This window comes from Ursus arctos, unplaced genomic scaffold (genome assembly GCF_023065955.2).
Source record: "Ursus arctos isolate Adak ecotype North America unplaced genomic scaffold, UrsArc2.0 scaffold_7, whole genome shotgun sequence".
NCBI lineage: Eukaryota > Metazoa > Chordata > Mammalia > Carnivora > Ursidae > Ursus > Ursus arctos.
The window spans coordinates 55,896,377-55,916,969 of NW_026623089.1; the positions used below are offsets into that span (position 1 = coordinate 55,896,377).

The following is a 20,593-nucleotide window of genomic DNA, read 5'->3' on the forward strand; positions in this document are numbered from 1 at the left end:
AACGGGCTAAACATAGCTAAAGGATTTAAATTATAATTTGATCTGACAACCCAGGTATCAAACGAGACTTCTTTAGCCAAATAAGTAGAGTGGTGACAAATATCAGAGCAGTATATCCACTCTATGGTATGTGCTTTATGACAAGAAAATAGTAATTGAGGGTACTGGTGAGTATCTTATTTCTCATCTGACCTAAAAAAGGATGTCAGCACAAGATTGGTATTCAACTTAGGTTAACAAAAGAATTGTTAAGGTTAAGTGACTTTGGCAGGAGAAAGCTAGGGAAGTGAGGAATATCTTAATCTTTCCATGATTCTGAATTATCTAATAGACTAATGTTGAATGCATAGAAAGACCATGCAGAATAAGATAAAGCAGAATTAGAGCTATTGAGTAAATGCTGGAATGGAAATGATGACGAACTGAGGCAGATGTCAAATATAAAGAAAAGTGATGTTTTAAATCTTATTATTTAAATGCTCTTATGCATTAACACTGTATTTGAAAATTATTTTATTGTTTTTTGTTAGTTATTTCTCATCAGAGTCCTGTCAGCAAATGTTTTAATACTCATGTTTTACATATGAGGACACTGACATACAGAAAGAATAATTACCTTAGTTACACAGCAACCCAATACTAGAAAAAAAGATCTGAGTGCTGAGTTATTATTGGCCTAGATCACTATTATTTTATTTATCTTCAAGTTTTGGTGAACTGTGTCCACATACATAGGAGTGAGGAATTATTAGAAGTATCAGTATCTTGGGGCACCTGGGTGGCGCAGTCAGTTAAGCATCTGACTCTTGGTTTCAGCTGAGGTCCTCATCTCAGGGTCGTGAGATCGAGCCCCACGTCAGGCTCTGTGCTTGGCGCAGGGTCTGCTTGAGATTCTTTCTCCCTCTTCCTCTCCCCTTCCCACTCGTTCTCTGTCTCTCTCAAATAAATAAATAATGTGAAAAAATTATCAGTATCTTTTACCCATTTCTGAATCAAATTCATACAAAAGAAATGAAATGTCTTAGCATAATTCTGTTCTATTTTGATATTGTGAGTAAGGGTACTAATCAAAAATCTATTTTGAAATCTCATCTCTCGGTAACATATTCTTCTTTTAAAAATTTATTTATTTAAAAAATGCATTTATTTTTAATTGTGGTAAAATGTATATAAGATAAAATTTACCATTTTAACCATTTTTTAGCGTATAGCTTTGCGGTGTTAAGTACGTTTATGTCGCTCGATCATCGCCAAATTCCATCTTCAGAACTTTTTTCATCTTGCAAAACTGAAACTCTGGACTCATTAAACAATAACTCCCCATTTCCCTTTACACCCAGCCCCTGGAAACCATTTTAGTTTCTGTTCCTATTAATTTGAACACTTATAGTTCCAGGTAACCTATTATTAACATTCAAAAAATTTTTTGTGTTTTTAAAGAAAGCTTAGGGGGAAATTCCTTAAATTGTTCGTTTCTGATGAGTCTCTGAAATGTAAGGGCTCTCTTTTGAGGGTCTACATTAGGCTAGTTCTAGGTTCTCTGAGTTTGTAGAGCTGTGAAATGGCTCATACTTCAGAATGGAGACAGAGGCCTCCAGTCGGTGACGTGATTTATGGTTGGATCTTCTACATTGCCAGTGCCCAGGACACTTCTGCAAATGATGGCAAGAAAGAGTTATTGGCATACCTTTCATGTCTCACCTCCTTTCATGTCTTACATCTTTACACAGTTTCTAGTCACTTATTTTTTTGTTTTCTTTGAACGTGCTAAAGAACAAGCCCCAGAAAGATTATCTTAGGGCAGCAAAATTTACATATCACAAGGGAAATTTTGAGATAATGTACTGCTGGCTATATTTTTACAGCATGGTTTTGTCAAGAGTTCTAAGCCATTTTATAATACTTGAAAGCAAATACGGTGAACTACAGCAAGGCTGAAAGTAGTTTCCTAATTCTTTTAAGTACAAGGACATACTAAAAAATGTTGTGGATCTCTTGGGGCACCAGGGTGGCTCAGTCGATTAAGCATCTGCCATCTGCTCGGGTCATGATCTCAGGGTCCTGGGATGGAGCCCTGCTGGGGCTCACTGCTCAGTGGGGAGTCTGCTTGTGCCCCTGCCCCATCCTTCTCCCTTCCCTTCCCCCTCCTCGTCCTTCCCCCTCACTCCCCCTTCCTCATCACTCCCCCTTTCCCCTCCCTCCCCTGCTCCTACTCTCTCTCTCTCTCTCTCTCTCAAATAAATAAATAAATAAATAATCTTAAAAAATGTTGTGGATCTCTTAAATGATGATATATTTTTAATCCATTCATTCAAAAATTTTAAGGACAAAAAGCAACCATTAATTTAATACTTATTTCCAGCAAATTTATGTTTTATTACTTGTAATACTATCTAGAAAATAATGTTTATTCTGTTTTCAGACAAGGCTTGATGTACACATGGATTTGTGGACCCTTTACAATTGTTTCATGACTGTCCAGGGGTCTTACTCACAAGTTGGAAATCACTGACCTAAAAAACAAAGCAGGTTCTAGTTCCAGTTCTCTCTCTAGCAATATGACCTTGAGCAAATCATTCTATATGACTCAGTTAACTTATCTTTTCAGTTACTGAAAAATGAGGAAAACGTTTTGTTTATGTCAAGAGATCGTGAATATAAATATATAAAGTATTTAAAATCTATATGTGATATAGAAACAAAAAATCTTTAGAAGTGATATATAAATATGATAGAATTTTATATTGGGGCACCTGGGTGGCTCAGTTGGTTAAGTGGATGACTTGGTTTCAGCTCAGGTTGTGGCTCCACGTTCAGCACGGTTAAGCTGTCTTTCTCCCTCCCCCTCTGCTCCTCTTCCCTCTCTCATACTCAAATAAATAAGTAAAGTCTTAAAAAAAAGGGGGGGAGCTGAAGAAGAATTTTATATTATAGGAAACACACGGAGGCATCAGCATAGCACCTCTAACACTCTGAAAATTCAAATAGAAAATCAACATACAATGACTAATGTATGTAAACTTAGGTGCCTTAAGAAAAGAACAATCGTTCCAATATATTTATAAGGATGTTTATAAAGAACTGTTTGTAATAGCAAAAAATTAAAAACAGCATACATTTTTTTAACATGGAAAAATAATTATGATATATTAAATTAAAAAAAAACCAGTCTCTAAAACAGTGTTTATAATATGCCTCTGTTTTATTTTTTATTTTTATTTATTTTTATTTATTTTTTAAAGATTTTATTTATTTATTTGACAGAGATAGAGACAGCCAGCGAGAGAGGGAACACAAGCAGGGGGAGTGGGAGAGGAAGAAGCAGGCTCATAGCAGAGGAGCCTGATGTGGGGCTCGATCCCATAATGCCGGGATCACGCCCTGAGCCGAAGGCAGACGCTCAACCGCTGTGCCACCCAGGCGCCCCCTCTGTTTTATTTTTTAAAGTTCTGGAGTAAAATATTCCTAAATGTTGAATGGTTCTATCTAAGTAGTAGAATTATGGGGGATTTTTCTCTCACATTTTTTCTTGGCTGTACTTTTTAAATACTTCTATTAAGTATGTATTATATATAGAACATATATATATTATATGTATATTTAAGCATGTATATATAATATAATATATATATTATTAAATATATTTCTAAAGAGAAAAACAATAATAAAAATCTCCCCTCAAGGCAAAAAGAAAAAAAGCTCCAAGGACACCAGAAGAAAAAAAAAGAGCAAAATTTGGCTATCACCTAATTAGTGTTATCTATCTACCAAATATATGTGTGTATATAAATATAAATGTCTCTATAATTTATCTGTATTTTCATCTACATCTATATCTGAGGAAGTAATCAGAATGATAAGTAGGAAAGGGAAATCAAAGAAGAAAGAACCAGCAGTGTTCATCCAAGAGAGCCCTATCTGCTCCTGACAGCGGTGCTGGGAGCCCCAGGCCAACACCGCCAAATGCCATGGTCAGTTACCTGCATCGCTCCAATCCATGCTCACGCGGCAACACTCTGATTTCAATTTAGTTTTTTTTAAAAATAGATTTCCTTATAGAGAAAAAAATAAGCTGACAGGAGAATATGACATTTGATTTGCTATAAAGCCATTTTTCTCATTGTAAATTAACAAACTGGAATTGTGGATGCTGTATAACCTTTGTGAGAGTTTGGTTAATATAAGTACTTTGCTAAATGACTGGATCACTGTAAGAAATTTTGAAAAACAAATTAGGTTTCTGGAGCTTGGACAGCTGAAGATCAGGTGATAGAACCTGGTGATTCTATCAAGGTAATTACAAGCTGCAAGATCTTAGGACAACCAACTAGACTTCTCTAAGAAGCAATCCTATAACTCAGTGTGTGACCTTTACCATGAAATAAATACAGGGCAGGAGTGTCTTGGAGACCTTGCCATAAGATATTTCCACAGTATGAACAATGGGGATGGCATTTTAGCTATGATCCAGCATATCATTCTCAGTCTGGAGTTGTAGATAAGTTGAGGATCGGAGAAAGCAATCGGTTATCCAAGATTGCAGTTGATACCAGCCTGAACTTGAAATTAAAATTGGTGCCTCCTAGTCCAGCATATGAAACTGTTTTCCACAGCCTTTATGAAATAATAGTACAGCTGTAAAACGCTCACAGCTGTAAAATGTTCCCTTACCTGTTTTAATAAGCTTTTATTGAGTAACTAGTATACTTATAGCATTCTGCTAGGGTGAGTTTCTTCAAATCTGCTCTGTATGTTTAATGAGTGAATGTTTGACATTGAAAGTGGGGTAGAGGAAAATACGGCTGTTTTCTAAGAATCTAATACCTGCCAGGCAGTGTTCTAGACATGCTACATCTTACTTCATTTATTGTTTACTAAACCTTAGGATATACCATATAACAATATCTTGAATGGATGCACTTTATCCCATCAGGTTATATCCAAGATTATCATTAAATAAAAATGATCATTACTGACAGTTATTAATCACATAATTATATATAGCACTGAAGTGCCGCTGTAACTGAATAATCTTAGAGTAATAGGTTGTAAAGACTCACTCTAAATGGAGACTGGAGGCAATGACAACTCTCTCTTAGGATGAACCAACAGTTAATACTCCCAATGGAAGAGGGTTCTCTTCTTTGTAGCTTCACATTTAAACATTACCTCCCCCTACCAAAAAAAAACTTACAGAAGATTGCATATTGTATGATTGCATAATGAAATCATATGCAATAACTGAAATGTCCAGAACAGGCAAATCTATAGAAACAGAAAGTAGATCCATGGTTGCCTAAGACTATTGGGGAGGGAAATGTTGGATGAAAAGAGTGACTGCTTTTGGGTGTGGGTTGAGTTTTTGTGTGGTATTTTGTGTGTGTGTGTGTGGGGAGGTGACAGAATGTTCTAAAATTAATTATGGCAATGGTTGCAAAACTTGGTAAGTATACTAAAAACCACTGAATTGTACACTTTGAATAGGTTAATTGTATGGTATGTGAAGTATATCTCAATACAGCTGTAATTTTTAAGTAGTTCTGAATTTCTTTTGTTAATTGCACAATCACTTCAGATCAACCCTGTGAGACACCCTCTTAACAGCACTGGAGATTTTTACCATTAATGAGTTGTAACTTTGAAAAACAATAGATAATATACAATCTGCAGATAATATGAAATCTATAGAAACCAGGAACTCACAGAAACCATGGAGAGCGATAGATGAATACCCCCACTGGGAACGACATATGTGCATCATAAAATAAATCACTGATCTCTTGTTATGAAATAATCACACTGAGAAAATCCTGGCCCCCTCCAGAATTCTGTTGTCTGCCCTCAGCCAGCTCACCTACTCTGAACTTCATCTGTGAAATATGCACGCCATTGCCTACTGAGTCCTATTTGTGTTATCTCTAATCTTTCCTTTTTGGCTCAACAGTATCTCATCCTTTTTTTTTTTTTTTTTTAATACCACTGGGAGGTATCTTTCTTTCATTCGTCTTCCACGTGGTTTTACAAATTTTTTAGGACAGCCTTCTCCCTTTACTCCAACACTTCAAAAACAAAACAAAACAAAACAAAACAAAAAACCCCAGCATCTACACACCCCAGAGAGCCTCAGTTCAACAAGGTAAAAAGGTGTGGTTCAGTTGAATACCTTATGTGAAGACGGGTATAAGGAATACTTTGATTGCACTCTTAATCATTAGATTCCTAGAGGCACCTCATTACTAGGCAATGTTAAATTTTTCAATTGTTTGGACATCCCCTTAAGAAACCTCCTGCTTTACCTTCCAAGGTGAGTTCCGAGGGAGGGCCTTACCTGGCACAAACTGAAGTGGAGCTCCACAGGCTAAGGAGGGTTCCCCCTGGGGCTCGGGGCCCCTCACCTCACTTGTGGAGGGCAGGGAAAGCTGCTGCGGCTTTCCCTTCCTGGGCTTGCCCATTCTGCTAATTTTAGGCTGCTTCCTCATGCGGCTGCCATGGGTATCAGAGCATGTGGCTCCCCTCGGAGGAGCTATTTTCTCCTCTGAGTCTCACTTGTTTGTTTTCCAACTTTTCTCCCTTCTACACCTCCCCACCTCTGTGGGGTTGAGCTATTTCATAGTAAGAAATAAATATCTTTCAGAATTATGCTTATTTTAATCTGAATTTATTCCTGAATCCAAGGGAACAAGGAAAACTTTTTTGTATTAGATTTTAGTTGTACCTTCCAATATCCAGATTCCAAATCATATTTACCTAAAAAATATTTACTGGGTTCTTACTGTGGATAAGATGTTGCCTTAAGGATGGGTTGAAATAGATGAAGGAGATTAAGAGTACCCTGGCCTTGATGAGCAGAGTAATATATAGAATTATCATATACTATATTGTATACCCGAAACTAATATAATGCTGTATTTTATACCGGAATTAAAATTAAAAAAATAAAATTGTTTGAAAAGAGATGTTGCCTTAGGTCACAGGGATACAATAATAAGCCAAACAGATGTGTATTTCACTAATGTAATCTTGATAACAGATTTATCAAACTTGTGTTCTATGCTCTCTCTTAAGACCTAGGAATATAAAAATCAATATGATAGAGCCCTGTCTTCAAAGACAGGGGGAGAAGCAGGCTCCCCGCTGAGCAAGGAGTCCAATGCGGGACTCGATCCCAGGACCCCGAGATCATGACCCAAGCCCAAGGCAGTCGCTTAACCGACTGAGCCACCCAGGCATCCCTGAGATTTAGTTTTGATATAATGAAGATTCACTCATTTGGTTAATCAGTAAAAATGGGCTTCAGATTATTCTATGAACATAGTACTCTGCCAGGCATTGGAAGAAATTTTAGGAAAAGAATAATATAGGTCCCTCCCCTAGAAAGATTATAGACTAAACAAAGAACAACTGCTCAATAACAAATACTTAATGGATATTTATTATATACATGTTCCATCCTCTCCATTGAGGGCTTCTTAATTATCTTTTTTCCCTGGAGACATTGTTTTGAAAGATTTGGTACCTTAACATTTTCTAACAATTTATTTCTCACGTTTTATTATTGAAAGATAAAAATGATGCCAACTAGAGCATCTGACTAAGAAACAATTTATATTTGGTTATTTTGAGGGATACAAGGGTGAAAAGATCCAAGTTCCTGACCTTGACATAGCAGTCTAGTGAGGGAGAACATAGGCAATTGATTATGTTGTAAAGTGGCAAGTTCTACAACAGAGGGTGGGGTTCCCCCAGTTGTGACAGGGAGGGGCAAGTCTTCACAAGGAAAGTACTGCTTGAGCTGAGTCTTGAAAAATGGTAATTTCACCAGGTTAAAGAAACAACATGAAAATGTGGGAAGGTATGAGAGAGAATTTTTCATAGCTCATGAAATAAAGATAAGGTATGATTTGGAGGATGTGGTAGGGATGAGGTTGCAGAGGAGGTTAAGTACTTGATTATATAGGATATTAAATGCCTAGATGATAAAACATTTTAAGGAGATATGATCAAATCTGCATTTTAGAAATATCACCCCAGTGGTTGTGTGGATGGACCAAAGAGTAAAGACTATAGGTAGTCCACAGGCTATGGCAGAAGTCCAGGCTGGATAATTGGAACCTAGGTAGTGGTAGGAGGGATGAAAGTTTGAATCATTATGGCTACAAAGCAAAGCAACTATGTCTTCATATGTTATTGGTATAATCAAACAAATTGCTTATTAACTTAAAAGATAGAAATATGTAAGTGTAATAGACAAGATGGATAGGCTAAGCAGCATCTCAAGGTTTTCCTTTATATCCCCATAAACATTTTGTTATTCTATGGAGCCAGATGGGTTGAAGAACCTGAAGAAAATTCTAGGCGGTGAAAACACAGATGATGACTATCAGTGTAACAAGACACATCTGAATACATTCAAGTTAATAAGATTTTCCTGAGGTAATGGAGGTGTTAATCTTATTGTGGTTAGAATTTCACAATACATACGTATATCAAATCATTACATTCTACACCTTAAACTCACACAATGTTACATGCCAATTCTATTTCAATAACACTGGGAAAAAAAGATTTTATTCAACTTGAACAAAAGAAGACTAAACATATCTATTATTTATTTACATTTGTGGATAATTGGTCCTGTAGCTTCATGGTCTGGGCATGTCTTCTACATGAACTTTAAGCCCCCCGGTACTTGGAAAGAGTAGCACCCTGTTGAGTGAAAAATAGGCTACAAAGCTCCAAGATCCATTAGGTAAACTTCTATTGACCTCTATGTGCATACAATATACTTTGGAGTAGGGAAAAATATCAGAATGATGTTCAATAAAATGTTAGCCATGTGTATCTCCTAAGGTGGTATTTCTGATGGTTATTTTCTCCTTCGTATCTTATTAAATTGTTTGAATTATTAACAATAAGCATTAATATTTTAAAATGAAGCCTATTTTAATTTTTTAAATGAGAATTTCCCATACTAAACAAACTCAAATTTTAAACAGAAGTTTTTACATTAAATAAACCATCTCACCCAGTCTATTTGTAACTAAGTTACAGAAGGATAAGATATTTTACCCTTACCATAGATTAGTGTGTAATTAGATAAGCTGATCATGCAGTGCCTTAAATTTTAAAAAGATGCTTTTCACACTAAAAACAAGTTTAACATCCACCATCCCACAGGATTTCTATTTTATTGTCAACACTATCAGAACTTGCGAATGGGAGCAGTTTGATTGAAACTGATTAAACAGATGAGGCTGTTTGTTATTTGCTGAGAGTGAACAGCACACAACACTTCAACTTTTCATATCCCCATGTTTACGAAGAGTAATTTCCCTCTCCCTTTTTAAAAAGTAAAACAGAGGCTTGAACTGCATGACATTCTTCTTGGACAAACATTTCTGTCATTTTAATGTGGTTAAACTGTATTTAGGCAATGTGGAGGTGGCAACTATAATTTGTCTTCTAGGAACACTCTGTCCTTCCTAGTCACCACTGTTCAACTGTTCCTTCAGGCTATAAGATCTTACATTCAGACTATAGGAATACACTTTCAAACTCTACTGAAAATCTGTCAATAAAAATGTCTGTTTTATTTATTTCTGGATCCCAGTTATTATGTCTTTTTTATTTTTCCCCCCAAACCATAAGTAGCAGTACACATTTTTTAAAAATTTGCAATCAATAAGCATAAAAGTTATCTGTATACTGAAGGCAACTAACAGTTGGTTCTAGAGTCTGTGCTGCCCTCATAAGATTTTTAATGCTTAAGTAAGAATTTGAAATATGTTGTCAGTTCCCCTTATAAAAAGTGATAATTAATTAGGATGCACAGCAGGGCTGTTTCTTTTATACCATTACTTTGGAAGTTATTAATAAAGGATTCAATAGATGAAGATAATCATGCTGTAGCTAATTTCTGTTCAAAGAAATAGTACTGTTAATTTGACAAAGACCTGTAGTTATAATCAGTTTTAGTCCTGATCCTGTTTGAGGGCAGTGAGGCATGTCAATTAAAAATATAGTTATAAAAAATATATATATGTATATACGTGTGTGCATATGTTTCTGTATATATATATGTATATATGTACATATATACGTATATGTATAATCTCATCCTTTGACTTGATGGTTATATTAATGATTTAACATTTCCAGTGGGACCTGGAACAAGGGACAAAATAAAGCAAATTTCCCAGATTTCAAATTTCTAACAGCTAAATTGGAAATTTTCAACCTCAAGCATCTTTATAAGAATCCATGAAATCTGGGGCGCCTGGGTGACTCAGACATTAAGCGTCTGCCTTCAGATCAGGTCATGATCCCGGGGGTCCTGGGATTGAGCCCTGCATCAGGCTCCCTGCTCGGCGGGGGGGCTGCTTCTCCCTCTCCCACTCCCCCTGCTTGTGTTCCCTCTCTCGCTGTGTCTCTCTGTCAAATAAATAAAATCTTAAAAAAAATAAAAGAATCTATGAAATCTAGCAACAAAATAATTCAATTTGCTACCCAAAAGTTTGACTGCTAAGCTCTAATAGTTGAGATTCTTCCTCTTTATCGCTACTTTGTTTTTTTTTAAAAAAGGAAACACAGACTTAAAAGATCCACAGAAGTATCGATCCTATACTTCACACTTTATTGCTTTGGTGATGTTCATTATTAATTGGGCTCACAGAATCCTCATCTTATGATTGCTGTGGGATAAAATTAATTTTAAAGTATGGTTTATCACACAGTTAGGACACTTTAACAATTTTTGTTCTTTGCTGCCACAAAGACACAAAAAACCCCAGAGTGTTTTGAGAACTTTCTCTGTTTAGAAAGTGTAGTAACTAGAGTAAGCGCACTGTAATTTCAAAGGCATGGACACATCCCCACATACTGGTCAAGGACCACATTACATGTGATTTTTCAGGCTTGTGCCTATTTGAATGCCAGTTGAATTCCTGTAATTAGGGGATGAAAGGCAAACACAAGGAAATTATAGAGAGTTATAAAAAGAGGGCATTTAATAATGTTTCAGGTATTCATAACATGAATATTCACTACTGTTTCACACTAGGATACTCAGAAAGAAATTGAAGCCAGAACGTACATTTGGAGCAGGAAAGGTTAGCATAATTGTGAGAATGAGATTGAGAAATATAATACATATTCAGAATTATTACTCTTTATGCTGTAGATTAAAAGGCATATATTGTAACATATAATATTATCAACAAAATGGTTTTGCTTGTATCTATTAAAAAGAAGGAACATTTTCTTCTATGATTTCTCATTTATGTGGCAGAAGAGAGTTTTTTCTCCCACTTCACCCACTTTAGGCTAAGCCCATACGCACCTAGGATAACAGAAGAAAGACTTTTTATAATGCAATTCAAAAGAAAAAAAAAACTGTTATGGGTTGAATTGTGTCTCCCAAATTCATATGCTGAAGTCCTAACTCCTGTAACTCAGAATTTGACCATATTTGGAGATAGGGCTTTAAAGAAGTAATTAAACTGAGGTTAAATGGGTGAGCACCAACCCAATATGACCAGTGTCTTTATAAGGAGACTAGGACACAGAGAACACATGGATCGAGGAATGGCCATGTGCTCACCCAGGGAGAAGGAGGCCATCCGCACACCAGAGAGGCCTCAGAAGAAACCAGACTTGCCAACACCTAGATGTCTGACTTCTAGCCTCCAGAATTTAGAGAGAATAATTTTCTGTTGTTTATGCACCTACTCTGTGATATTTTGTTATGGCAGCCCTACCAAATAAATACAGAAACACATTCTTGATTTTTCAAACTGAAGGTCAAAACAAAACATAATTTCTCCTAGTGAAAATGTGTCTTCCCCCTTTCCTCACCAGCCATCCTCATCTTTGTAAATGTCCTCAAGTCAGAAAACTACCAGTGATCACCTAGCATTCCTCCCATTCTCTGATCCCCTACAAACCATCTATCACAACCCTGTTAGTCCTATTCCCAAAGTATATTTTGAATCTATTTTCTTAACTTTACCCCTACCACAACCATCTTAGCCCCCACCACTATTAATCCACTTGGATTATTCCAAAAGCCTCCTAAGTAACTTCCTCCATTTCACCCGCCTCTACTTCAGCAGTCCTATCCAGTTCAGCAGCAAAAGTAATCTTTTAACACTTATAATTGTTGCCCCCTCTCCTGACTTAAACCCCTTGAGCAGTAATTGCAACAAAATCCCTTAATATGACCTCTTCGATCTAGCCTCTGGCTATCTATCTATTACCAAATATATCTAGCGCCCCTGAACTCCATCTACATCAATTTTCTTTCAATTCCTGGAAAATGCCAAGTTCCTTCCTGCCTGAAAGGCTTCACTGTGCTCCCTCCACTTAGATGTTTCTCATCCTTCTCTTCCTATGGCTTGACCCTTCCCTTTGTTTTCAGTTTTAATAGCAGCTCCTTCATTGAGGCTTTCACTGTCCATTCTATTTCAATGACTTGGTCTTTTCTCCATTTCTACCTCTTGTTCATTTCCTTAGTATTTATTAGTTTGAAGTACTTGTTTTATATATGTATATATATACTACTACTACTAAAAGTGGGAAGACAGCACAAGAGTAGGTGTTTAGTAAAGATTTGTTGAAGAATCTTATAGAAGGTCTGCCTGCCTTATGTACATTTCAGGCTGAAGCCATAATGCTAGATCAAAGACCAAGGAGATGAGATAACCATTGGGCCTGTAAGACTGGATGAAAAGAGCAGAAAGGGACTAAAGTAAATGTGGGTGTATAACTGCTTGATTGAAGACTCTAAACTTGGAAAGCAGGAGTGGGGAAAATGACTGGAGGAGGCTTTTCCAGTTGTCCCTTTGAGGTATAACCTATGACTTGGTGGCAACTGGTCACAAATTCTATCAAACTTAACAATAAAAAAATTAACCTTACCACACAATCCATTTCTCCATTTTTGGAACTTCGGTTGTTTTTAATTTTTGCTATTAGAAATCACATTACAATAAAAATTTTATTTGCTGCCTCTTTGTTTTTATCTATTTCTCTTATTAGAATTGGGACCATAGCACATAGTAGGTGCTCAAAATAAAGATTGGTTGACTGCATCTTGCATTTTCTTAGGACAGAGTCCAGGTGTGATATAATACAGGTAAATAGTTCAGTACAATGTCTCATAACAAATATTATTAACTACTGTTGAATGAAATTTACTGGCTCTTGAAACATTACTGCCAAATTTATAAAAAAGTTGTGATGATTTACAATGCTGCCAGCACCATTAATAAATGAATTCAATAAGTTTTGGGAGGGGGGCACATGCTGTAGGCCAGGAACTGTCCAAGATATTTGGGATAGAGCATTGAGTAAAACAGACAAAATTCCTGCCTTTATGGAGTTTTCACTGTAGTAGAGGAGACAAAAGATATCTATCTATCTATATAATACTTCTGACCCTTGAACAATGCAGGGGTTGGGGTGATGATCACCTGCAGAGTTGAAAATCCATGTATAACTTCTGACTCCCCCAAAACTTAATTACTAATAGCCTACTGTTGACCAGAAGCCTTACCAATAACATCAACAGTCGATTAACACATATTTTGTATGTTATATGTTTTATATACTGTATTCTTACAATAAAGTAAGCTAGGGAAAAGAAAATGCTATATAAAAAGTCATAAGGAAAATACATTTACAGTATTTTACTGTAAAAAAATTCATATAAGTGGACCCATGCAGTTCAAACCTGTGCTGTTCAAGGTCAGCTGTATATATAGACTATATATAATTATTTATCTTAAAGCTTATCAATATATGATATGCAATATAATAAATACAACAGTATACATTTATGTATTATACAATAAAATATCAGGTAGTGATAATGGATATGAAAGAAAATAAAGCACGATAAGATTCTGGGGGGGTAGTATTATGGATAGGGTGGTCAAGGAAGACTGGAAAGGTGACCAGTAGAGACATGAATGAAGGAGGTGAGGTGAGATCCAGCACAAGCAGTATGGCTGGATGGAAAGTAGCAAGGGGTAGAGTGGAAAAGAATGAATACCTATTTTAGTGGTCTTTCAACAGTCTGGGCACTATTTTTTTTTTTAATGAAAATAACAGGTAAAAGGTATTTTACATTTCTTCTAAATTAAAATTATATCATTATTGGTGAGATGAAATGCTTTCCCAAATGTTTTACACCTTGTAGTTAAGGATAATATTAATAATAGTAAAAGCTAATATTTTCTAAATACTTGCCAGGTACAAGGAAGGCACTGTACATGTTACCTTATTAAATCCTCATAACCCAGTGAAATATGAATTATTAACATTCTCCATCTATAGAAATTGTGACTAAGAAGTAATTTTCTGTAAAACAGACCATTAATAAATGTCTGTAGGTGTCTTTGGGAGAATAGAAGGACAGAAGTTTGAGATGGTCTGAGATGGCCTCAGGCTCTGAATCCAGAGAAACCCGCACCAGAGGCTGTACTCATCGGTCTAATGATGCTTTTATACAATAAATTTACATTATCCTAATAGCCCTCTGAATCTATACTTGTCTTAAAGATAATCACAGGTTCTTTTCTAAGATCTCACACCAAGAAAATATACTTTTGTTATGTTAAGCCACTCAAATTTTAGTATTTATTTGTTGCAATATCAAGTACGTATCTTAAAGATCCCAGATTCCATAACTTCCCCTTTAACGATATATTGAGACATCAAGTCCTTAAAGTTAAGACAACAAAAGTCCAGGGCAATGAAACTATCAAAATAAGAATAAAGAATGTTTTGTTAGCATCCCCATCACTCCCAATATTGAAATTATCCTTTGCTTAAGTATCTTGTCATGTTTATGCTTGTTTTTGTAACACACTGCTGTGAGCTGAATTGGATCCCCCAAAGAGATATGCTTAACTCTAAATTCTACTACCTGAAAATGTGACCCTATTTGGAAAGAGGGTCTTTGCAGATGTAATTCAGTTAAAAAGAGGTCATAATGGATCAGGGTGGGCCTTAACCCAATGAATGGTATCCTTATAAGAGGGAAATCTGGACACAGACACACCAGGAAGAATACCATATAGAGATGGAGGCAGAGATTACAGTGATGCATCTACAAACCAAGAAATACCAAGGATTGTCAGCAATCCTCAGAAGTTAAAAACGTACGGAGGAGATTCTCTTTTGAGACCTCAAGAGAGAACCAATCCTGCTGCCACACCGATTTCCAACATCTGGCCTCCGTAATAGTGAGACAATAAATTTGTTTTAAGTCATCCAATTAATGACATTTTGTTATGGCAGTCCTAAGACAATAACACACATACATATTCTAGCACAGGCATTTCCTAATCTGAAACACATTTTTCAATGACACAAAGAAACTTGTTTTATTGAAGAATACTTCCTGAGCTCTCAGCGTTCACTATGAGGCCACAGGTTCTAGCAAAGACTAGCAAAATTTCAAGAGTGCCTTGTTTCAAGTTTTCCTCCTTTAAAAGAGACTGTTATGAAGACTGCCCTAGGAAAGCCAGACTTCGTTTTTATGAAGCAGGGACTCCAGTCACATGCGTTGCTTAATGAAGGAGGCCCTGCACTGTGTAAGTTTATTTTTCAGGCAGAGGGCAAAGTGCTGGCAGCCATCATGACACCAGGAGCCTGAACTGTTGGTGCCGATATATATATAATGCCAATAGGTTCAGTCATTGCTATGAATGTACCTGGCATCCTCAGATTAGCTCCAGTTGAGGCTAAGGGTAAAATAAAAGGCTTCACCCGCCTTTATATTTGTATTTGCGATGTTTATCTGCCACTTCAAATTCTCCTCGGAAAAAGAATGAAATAATAGAGACTGGAACGTATGAGCAGAAAGACAGCCAAACCAGCAAACGAAGGACTTTTCTTCACTAAAATACCAATCAGCGCGCAGACGCTTTCTTACAAGACATGCCAAACACCCCCACTCGCCTACGCAAACTCCAACTTCTGTATTTGGCATTTTCCTCTTAAAGCAACGTGAAGAGACACTGCGCAGGCGCGCGAGTCGATGTGCCCTGGGAGGATTCCGGCGCAAGCGCGCGGGCCGGGAAGTGGGCGGGCTCGTGCGCATGCTCTGTGGTTCACTTCCGGCCTGCCCCTCCCCCTCCCCGCGTAGCTACCTTCCCCCTCTCCCTTCTCCTCCCTAGTCTCTTCCCCAACTCTCCCCACCCCTCGCGCTCTCCGCCCCGCTTGCCTCCTGTCCTTCCCCTCCCGCTCCATCCGGGTCGCTGACGGCTGTTTCTGGACTGGACAGCGGTGACTGCTGCTTTTCTCTAGGTACCCGGTAAAGTTTCACAGGAGCCGGGGAGGAGGGCAGCGGAGCAGCGGAGCAGCGGCACCGACGCCGGAGGAGCCCTGGTGTTCACCGCCGCTGGCTGAAGAAAGAGGGTCCAGGAGCTGGAGACCTGCCTCGGCTGCCGCGCTGCCTCGCTCTCTGGGGAGGCGCCGCCCCCCGTCGCCCTGGTCTTCCCCTGCCTTGAGGGACTGGGTGAGTCGTTGCCCCTGTGGGTTCGGGGGCGTGTGACGGCGTTAGGGAGGGGGCAGGCGGGGCTGGGCGGATACAGGCCGGCCTGCCGCTGGGTGCTTTCTCAGCGCTTCCTCAGGGTGGGGGGCGGGGGACCAGGGCTCTGTCGGTGCTCTCTGGCCGGGGGGCTGGAATGTCGCACTTCCTTGGGGAAGGGCCTCCCTCCGACTGAGGGCCGTCGAAGTGCGGAGCCTTGTCGCCCGGCCTCTGCGGCTGCTGCGAGCGGGCTGCTGCGGTAGTTGACTGGTCGGCCCGCGGGGTTGGGTGTGTGCAGATGATTTCTCTCTCCTGAATCCCCTGAGCTGGTCTGAGTGCATGTTCAGGGAATGATGGGAATAAAGTGCTTCTCATTCCCCTACCTGTTGCTGGCGAGAGGACGCCTTTACCATACCTTCTGACTTTTTAAAGAAAAGGATGGTTAAACCCCCTGCGCTGAAATCGGAGGTATTTTTGTGTCCTCTATTCTTAAAAAAAAAAAAAAAAAAATACGGTTAGACAATGCAGAACTCTCGGGAACCATCGAGTTCCGATGTCCCGAAAGAATAAAATCAAACAACTCTGAATGGATAGGTCATGGAATGGACAGCTTTGGCAATTGCTAGCCCGAACGTAGGAAAGTTTTGAAGGGTTTTGAAACTTCTCAGGTTCTGTGTAAGGAACGTGATTGACTACAACGGGAATAAGGCTGACTTCCTGAAATTGTTATTTAGTAACGTGATGTGTTTAAAAGCCTGTGTGGGTTTACATGAAGTGGACTCTTTGATACGTGTCTACAAGGGAAGAAATACTCGGTGTACTGGAAAGTTCTACAGATTTCGCCACCAAACTATTAATGTCCCATCCCCCATTCCTATTCTTGAAAAATCGGCAGTTCTAAGGTTATTTGCAGTTTTCTCCCATTTCCAAATACTTGTCACAGAGGTATAGATAGATACGGATTGCCCAGGGGAAATATTTTTCAGTCACGGTTAACCATTCGTAATAGAAAATGTTGAATTTGGGGGCGCATCTTGATATTTAAACTGCATATTTTGTTTTGTGAGTATATAATTATGTACGTTGACTTAGTTTTAAAATTAAATAGTGAGGTCGGAGTGTTACTGTTTTGATTTGTAAAATACATCTTTGGAGGCGAGTGTTTTAAGATTGAGGTTTGGCGAGAGAGAACCGTACTTTTCTCTAGGGCCTATTAGTGTGAAAATTGGAAGATCATTTGAATTGTGGGAAATTTAAAGTTTCCATTATTGGTTTTATTTGTGTTAAAAATAAGAACTTCACGGGGCGCCTGGGTGGCACAGCGGTTAGGCGTCTGCCTTCGGCTCAGGGCGTGATCCCGGCGTTATGGGATTGAGCCCCACATCAGGCTCCTCCGCTGTGAGCCTGCTTCTTCCTCTCCCACTCCCCCTGCTTGTGTTCCCTCTCTCGCTGGCTGTCTCTATCTCTGTCAAATAAATAAATAAAATCTTTAAAAAAAAAAAATAAGAACTTCACTTGTTTGCTGATACAGAGGTAGGTATTAAAAGGATTAATTATGTTGTGATTTGAGGAAGATTGCAAGGTTTTATGTTTGTGAAGTTGGCAAAATTTTTCACTGTGTATATACTTGATTTTGGGGGTAGTGGATAGATGTTTTATTTCTTGCTGAGAATAAAATGATTTAAAGTGAAGCAAAAATTAATTTCATCAAAGTACTTAGTATTTCCATTAGATTAGTCTACCACAAGATAGCAAAAAGTCAAAACTAGTTAATATGTTTTAAATTTTGGAAAGAATTATAGAGAGTGAAATTTTCTGCGTTTGTATATATTTTTAAAAATTCAACTGATTGGTTTTTGAAACTGGATGATAGTTATGTAGCATATTATAAAATGATTTCATGTTTACTATGTAGTAATTATTGTAGCATAGCACTTGAAAGAAAAATTATACATCATTTTCCCTTTGAAGTCATATTAACTTTTTTGTATCTCCTCAGATATAGGTATACCTCCAACTTTCCAGTGTTTCAGAAGGAAGTTTTTTATTGAAACTGGAAGACCAAAAGAATTACAAACATGTTGTGCTGGGGAAATGCATCCTTTGGACAGCTAGGTTTGGGTGGAATTGATGAAGAAATTGTACTAGAGCCCAGAAAAAGTGACTTTTTTATAAATAAAAAGGTCCGAGATGTGGGATGTGGACTCAGACATACTGTATTTGTTCTGGATGATGGAACAGTGTACACATGTGGATGTAATGATCTAGGACAGCTAGGTCATGAAAAATCCAGAAAGAAACCAGGTAAGTTGAAATTTTTTTTGTTTGCTCTTTCTAATAATTATATCATGTAAGTTTGAAATGTCAAATAACTTCTCTAGTCCTAAACCCATATTTTTTTAAATCAAGCTTTAAAAGCAGACTAGAAGTTAAATATATCCTTTACATTTGCATGCTTCTAAGTACTTGATTACTTCATGGTTTCTACTATTTTAAACTACTATTGTTATAAAACCTTACTGTATGAAGCTTTGGTTTCAGAATATAATTATGGTGATGTAAGACAAGAGAGAAAACCAGCATGCCATGTAGATACCTTTTCTTTCAGACAGAGTATATAGATATAGAGCATATAGATGTAGGTCCTGTCTAATAAAAAGTATTATTCAGCTACCTTGGCAGATATTAAATGCATAATTTATTGTGTTGTTTTCCACACATCAGAAAGAAAAGTAAATAAGATGGGAGCTTGCCTAAAATATATCCTGATTTTTCTGTTGTTCTCCCTGTTGTATTTGAAATACATAATTTTATTTGGTTTAGTTTGAAATATCTTTTATTCCCCTAATTTCATACTTTCAAGTAGCAGCACTAGCTATTAAAAGGTTTGTTACTATGATATGTACTGATTTTGTAGTAGCCGTATAAGCCAAATGTAAAATAATTTTTAGTGTAATGAGAATTTTGAGGAATTTCTTCACATTGTCATGTTCTCTTTTCCTAGATGTAGACAGACTTTAAAATATTACCACACTTAGAAATATTGTTATGTGAATTTTGCTCTCAATTATGATTACTAACAGTTAATCTTAAGATGGTAAATTCAGATAAGACTGCAGCTGTACTGATTTATAGTATCTTCTGTTAACTCTAACAATAATGGCACTGAAGTATTTTCTATGGAATTATTTTTCTTTACCACTTCATTATTTCAGTGGTTTTTATTGTTAGTCTACTTTTGAGAGGTTAATGTAGGTATAAAATAGTAAGATATTAAATATTAAAGTATGTTACTCATCTTTCATATCATCTCACCACCATGCCAAACCTCACCTTTCTAACTTATAAATACTGTGTAGTTTTCATCCTTTCTTTGTTGGTAGGGTCTTAATCTTTTTCCTTCTGCCTTAATTTGTAATTTAAGTCTTTCGGATGAATGGTAGCAATCTTTGATACAGTAGGTTTAATTATTGCAGAACTCAAGGTAAAGCGGCAGCTGTCTTGTACCCTACCTCACTAAGAATATTTTATGGAATCTTACCAGAATTTCATAATCTTAGGTATTGAGGTTTTCATGTGTAGACATGAATGGTGATTTATTGGTATGTATTTGCTATCATTGCTTCAGAGGCAGATGTATCCTTTATCTTTTTTGCTTGGCTTGGAATGCTGCCTCAAGTAGAGATATTCATGGTTTTGGGGCTGTTGCTTTTTTTATATTTAACATGCTCCACAGAAATAATTGAACAAATCTTTGTATTGCTTTAGTAATTTCTGAGAGGCTACAGGACAAGTAAAAAGTACAAAGCCAGCACACAGGAATTGCCAATATAGTTACTGAAATTTACTGAAGTTTAAATTTTTTGAATCTTACTAAGCATCTGTTTTGTGTCCAGGACAACGTAGACACTGTGCATTAGTAGTGTATGTCTTTAACAGCTTTTAACTCTGTGGGTAAGATTCTGAGAAACTTAACTAGCCAAGAGAGGTTTTTCTGTAGTCATGTTGACATTGTGATGATTGCATTGTGACATTTATATCGCTGTATTGATTCATCTT

At 37.3% G+C, this 20,593-nt stretch overlaps 2 protein-coding genes across 8 annotated transcripts in view; one reads left to right on the plus strand and one right to left on the minus strand.

Annotated features, from left to right (window-relative positions):
- Positions 1–6,450, minus strand: part of MYPN (myopalladin) — a 109,393-nt gene extending 102,943 nt beyond the window's left edge. The window contains exon 1 of one of the 3 annotated variants that reach the window (XR_007189975.1): positions 6,329–6,431. The gene's annotated coding sequence lies outside the window, so the exon portion shown is untranslated. Of the gene's footprint in view, positions 1–6,328 lie in introns of all 3 variants that reach the window. The other 2 variants (XM_044386117.3, XM_044386119.3) reach the window with 2 other exon arrangements.
- A 9,621-nt stretch (positions 6,451–16,071) lies between these two features.
- The window catches only part of HERC4 (HECT and RLD domain containing E3 ubiquitin protein ligase 4), a 132,423-nt gene continuing 127,901 nt past the window's right edge, over positions 16,072–20,593 (plus strand). For 2 of the 5 annotated variants that reach the window (XR_003317476.4, XM_044386114.3), the window contains exons 1-2: positions 16,142–16,522; positions 18,534–18,838. Coding sequence is in view for 4 of the 5 variants with exons in the window: in XM_044386114.3 (XP_044242049.1) it covers positions 18,613–18,838 (226 nt within the window). In the remaining variant the exon portion in view is untranslated. Of the gene's footprint in view, positions 16,523–18,533; positions 18,839–20,593 lie in introns of all 5 variants that reach the window. The other 3 variants (XM_026504313.4, XM_026504314.4, XM_026504315.4) reach the window with 3 other exon arrangements.